The 5,000-nt window shown below is 46.1% G+C and overlaps 1 protein-coding gene across 3 annotated transcripts in view; it reads left to right on the forward strand.

Annotated features, from left to right (window-relative positions):
- The first annotated feature begins 500 nt into the window (after positions 1-500).
- Positions 501-5,000, forward strand: part of LOC109067874 (acyl-CoA dehydrogenase family member 11-like) — a 15,873-nt gene continuing 11,373 nt past the window's right edge. The window contains exons 1-6 of one of the 3 annotated variants that reach the window (XM_042717197.1): positions 523-650; positions 868-904; positions 1,055-1,299; positions 1,380-1,600; positions 4,004-4,103; positions 4,864-4,975. In XM_042717197.1, coding sequence (XP_042573131.1) covers positions 895-904; positions 1,055-1,299; positions 1,380-1,600; positions 4,004-4,103; positions 4,864-4,975 — 688 coding nt within the window. In that variant the 5' untranslated portion in view covers positions 523-650; positions 868-894. Of the gene's footprint in view, positions 651-867; positions 905-1,054; positions 1,300-1,376; positions 1,601-4,003; positions 4,104-4,863; positions 4,976-5,000 lie in introns of all 3 variants that reach the window. The other 2 variants (XM_042717196.1, XM_042717198.1) reach the window with 2 other exon arrangements.

Here is a 5,000-nt window from a genome sequence, read left to right on the forward strand (position 1 = left end):
ACCTCCAGTTTTATTTCAGCATCAACCTCCATTTTAAAAGATTTTATCAAGTATATGCATAAATCTTAATGCTATTTTTATGGTGAAATGATATGTAAGAGTTTAATGTGCTTTCTGCTCTGCTCTGGTTTAATATCTAGCATGTGCTCGCTTGACGCTGCATGAAGCTGCATTAAATGCATTGTGACGTTTCATGACGCGCCGTCTCCTTTATTTATCCTTTCTTTACATGCTTCATAGCAGGAACAATTTAGGCTGTTTCATGCTTTTTCTTTTAGAAATATAACAATGTTCTGATGGTTCTGTAGTGCCATTAAAATCAGGCGACTGTTACTAGATCTTCCGCATCTCATTTACTCTGTAGATCGCATACATCATTAATGATCTGAGTGGCGGCTCTGTGATGTTTGATCGAGTAAATCTGGACTGACGCTGCACATAACAGCATTCAGACACACACTTTAGAGGAAGAACTGAAGCGGGATGATTGCAGTCTGACTCTGGCGTCACTCACAGCAGATGAACAGCGCGTGCGCCGGACTCGTGGCTGCGTTCACTTCGAAAGAGTCGACTCTCTGAATGAATCGGATCCGAGTCAGTCGTGTTTCGGTTTGTTTGTGCTGTCTTGAGACGCCGAACACACATTACCGGTGAGTTGCTCAAATATGCTAAAAAAAGAGTCAAACACAGCTAAACTGTGCGCGAATACAGCTCGAATAAGCGGAGATATAGCGCACGTCTATGAATTTAGTGCACGTTTAGTTTCTGTTTGAGAGTTGTCTGCGCTTGTGTAAAGTTTTTTGTGATTTGTTTGTGTACGTTTGCTGTGTTTTATGGTTATTTTCCTTAAAATATGTTCGTATAAAGGTTGGGAGAGAGGACTGAAGCCGGTGAATGTTAGTAGGTGAGAGTTCACAGATGAGCAGATGATTAATGCGAGAGGATTTCTCTGCAGAGGAATAATAACCTTTGACCTGCAGGACAGCTGGGTAACCTTTGCTAACAGACAGCTGTGTGTGTGTGTGTGTGTGTGTGTGTGTGTGTGTGTTGACAGTGATGGCAGTGCAGGTGTGTTGCCGGGGTCAGCGCTTGTCTCTGCTCATGCTCAGTAGGAGTGTGTCTCACAGCAGTGTCTCCGTCAGAGAGCCGGACTCACACACACACTCACACACACACACACCTGTGCCGTTCTCCCGCTCCGCCATCGGGACCTTCTTCCAGGAGCGACCGCTGCTCACAAACTCCTTTACCCAGGATGCACTGCTCCAGGCCTACCTGCAGCGCCACCTACCTGAGCAGGTACGTCTCCCAGGTGTGTGTGAGCAGGTGAGCTGTGAGCAGGAGTGTGCGCTGATGGTGTGTGTGTGTGTGTGCAGCAGGTGCAGCAGGATCTCCTGCTCTTCGGCGAGCGGCTGGTCTCTGAGATCGAGGCTCTGGGTCGTCAGTGTGAGCTGACTCCTCCTGTGCTGCAGCGCTATGATGCCTGGGGCCGCCGCGTGGACCGCATCCTCACCTGCGACGCCTGGACACGCCTCAAACACATCTCTGCACAGGAGGGCCTGGTGGCAGCGGGCTACGAGCGCACCTACGGAGAGTGGAGGTCAGAACACACACTCTCACTCACACTCACACACACACACACACACACTCTCACACACACACACACACTCACTCTCACACACACACACTCACTCTCACACACACTCTCACTCACACACACTCACTCTCTCTCACACACACACACACACACACACTCACTCTCTCTCTCACACACACACTCTCTCACACACACTCACACACACACACCAGAATCAGTCAGGATCACAGAAGTCAGAAAGAGCTTTACACACACCAGGAATTTTATCATTCCTCCATATATAGGAATAACACAGCAGAGATTAAATATAACACTAATATAAGAAAAATAGAATTAAACAATGCACCATGTACAGAAATAGAAGTATAGGAAATTGTTTTTAAATGTTTAAATGAATGTACAGGTATGTTATTTACAAGTGTGCAGTTTACAAATGTACAAGTTTCGGATTCTATAAATATGTCTGTTATGATGACCAGTGTATAGTAATGAATGTTTTAACTGTTCAGGCTGAATATAGCCTGCGGGTAAAACTGTTCTTGTGTCCAGCTGTTCTGGTGGTCAGTGCTCTGTAGCGCCGGCCAGAAGAAAACAGTTCAGAGAGAGTGGGCTGGGTGTGAGGGGTCCGAAGTGATTTTGTCACTCTGGAGATTGGAGGCTGGGCAGAGGGGCACCGATGATCCTCTCAACAGTCCCGACTCTCCGGTGTAGTCTCTTGATGTCTGATTTGGTAGCTGAACCAAACCAGACAGTTATGGATGAACACAGGACAGACTCAATGATGGCGGAGTAGAACTGTTTCAGCAGCTCCTGTGGCAGGTTAAACTTCCTCAGCTGGCAAAGCAAGTACAAACTCTGCTGGGCCTTTTTCACAATGGAGTCTGTGTGAGTGTCACACTTCAAGAACAGATTTGTCTCCGTCCTTGATGAGGTCGATGACTGTGGTGTCGTCTGTGAACTTCAGGAGCTTGACAGAGGGGTCCTTTGAGGTGCAGTCATTCGTGTAGAGAGAGAAGAGCAGTGGGGAGAGAACACATCCCTGAGGGACACCACTGCTGATGGTGATAGTCCTGGGTGTGAGTTTGCTCAGCCTCACTAGCTGCTGCCTGTCTGTCAGGAAACTGATGATCCACTGACGGACGGAGGTGGGCACGGAGAGCTGTGTGAGTTCCTCAGAGAGAAGGTCAGGCATGATGGTATTAAAGGCCGAACTGAAGTCCACAAATAGGATCCTTGTGTAATTCCCAGGTCTGTCAAGGTGTTGCAGGATGTAATGCAATCCCATGTTGACCTGTTTGCTCTGTAGGCAAACTGAAGAGGATCCAGCAAGGGTCCAGTGATGTCCTTCAGGTAGGCCAGGACCAGTCTCTCAAGTGACCTCATGACCACAGACGTGAGAGCGACAGGTCTGTAGTCGTTAAGTCCAGTGATTTTGGGTTTTTTGTGGACCAGGATGATGGTGGAGCGTTTGAAGCAGCAGGGAACTTCACACAGCTCCAGAGATCTGTTGAAGATCTGTGTGAAGATGGGGTAAGCATCCTCTTTGGTGTGACGAAGCTGTTTGAGTTTCCCAGTAAACCACGGTTTATCATTATTAAATGATAAGAATGTCCTGGTAGGGATGCACATATCTTCACAGAAACTGATATAAGATGTTACAGTCTCTGTGAGCTCGTCCAGATCGGTGGCAGCAGCTTCAGAAACACTCAATCAGTGCGGTCAAAACAAGCTTTAAATCCAGTCCTTAAAACAGGTTTAGCTGAAATATGAACCAAACAGTGTTCAGAGAGCCACGAGGCTGCCTGTGGGACAGAGTGATATGTACAGTAGGAGTTCTCATCTTTTTCAGCGTTGTTTTCCCCGTTAGCTCCGCGGTGCGATCCGCTCTGAACAGCTGGTAGCCCGGCAGAAGGAGCGTGTTGTCCAGGTTTCAGTGAAGCACAGTGCAGCAGAGTTTGAAAAGTCCTTGTTGGTGCAGATGAGGAGAAGAAGTTCATTAGTTTTGTTAGGAAGGGAACAGACATTCGCAAGATGAACGCTTGGGAGCACAGTCCGCAAGCCGCGTGGAGCTTCACCGGGGCGCGGTTCCCTCTTCTGCGTCTGTACACGCGTTTGAACAACACCGCTGTACCTCCGACTGGAATGACCAACACAACGTCCGAATAATCTAAAACCAGAGAAATATTGTCTGGGATGTGTTGATTAATGTTAAGGAGTTTGTTGCTGCTAAAACTTACAGAAGAAGAATAACAAAACACAGAACAAACAAACAAAAACATCAGAAGAATTACGGAGCTCAGCGTCGTGGCTGCCATTTGTGGTGCTATCGTTTCATCAGATAGTTTCATTAGATATAAGCAGCAGCTTCACGTGTGTGTGTGTGTGTGTGTGTGTGTGTGTGTGCAGTCGAGTGTATCAGATGAGCAAGATCTACCTGTTCGCGCCGTCCGCTGGACTCTACACCTGCCCGCTGGCCATGACGGACGGAGCTGCTAAAGTCATCGAGGTGAAGCACTCACTCATCCCATCAAACTATACTAGGGCCCTATGATTTCTGTGATCTGGAAAACACAGACGCAATCACGGAATCCAGTTATAAAAACAGAATTTACTGTATAATGCGGGATGTCACGGAATTTGCTAAATTTTTGATGAATGAATCAAAAGTACACTTTTGATTAAACTTAAATCAATAGGCGATATGGACGAAGGTCTCTGAATATTAAGCCAGAGTAAAAAATACTATTTAAATATGATTTCTGCATGTCCTTTGTCTCTGTATGATTTAATGGTTTATTGCATACATACTGAAGCTATAGATATACTGATTTCACCGTCTTCCGTCTCAATATAATTAATTAATTTTTAATTTAACCGTTATAATAGAGTCTAGAAAAATTTAAACCGGAATGGAATTCAGAAAAATTAGAATGAAAAAACAAAAACAAAAACGGAATTGCAGATTTCATAGGGCCCTGCTAACCCTGACAGAAAGCTTACTGCCTTATTACAGTCTGAAAAAAATACTTTATTCTGTTTTTACAAATGAGGATGTTCACGCTGACATTCGGGTCACGCAGTACCTCATCGATCTTCACATGACAGTCAGAGTTCATCAAACTTGAACTTTGAAGCTCAAAGGATTAGCATGAGCTTGTGTGTCCTGTGTTCACATACATATGAATGGACGTCAGTGGAATGAGAAGCACAGGTCTGTGTGCCTCACTGGTGTGTGTGTGTGTGTGTGTGTGTGTGTGTGTGTGCAGTCTTTAGGAGTGCCGGTCAGAGAAGAGTTCAAGCGTCTGACCACACGTGATGAGAAGAGGTTCTGGACGTCCGGACAGTGGATGACCGAACGCAGGGGAGGATCTGATGTCTGTGAGGACTCTCTCTCTCTCTCTCT

The sequence above is a fragment of the Cyprinus carpio genome, chromosome B1 (assembly GCF_018340385.1).
Source record: "Cyprinus carpio isolate SPL01 chromosome B1, ASM1834038v1, whole genome shotgun sequence".
In the NCBI taxonomy this organism is placed as follows: domain Eukaryota; kingdom Metazoa; phylum Chordata; class Actinopteri; order Cypriniformes; family Cyprinidae; genus Cyprinus; species Cyprinus carpio.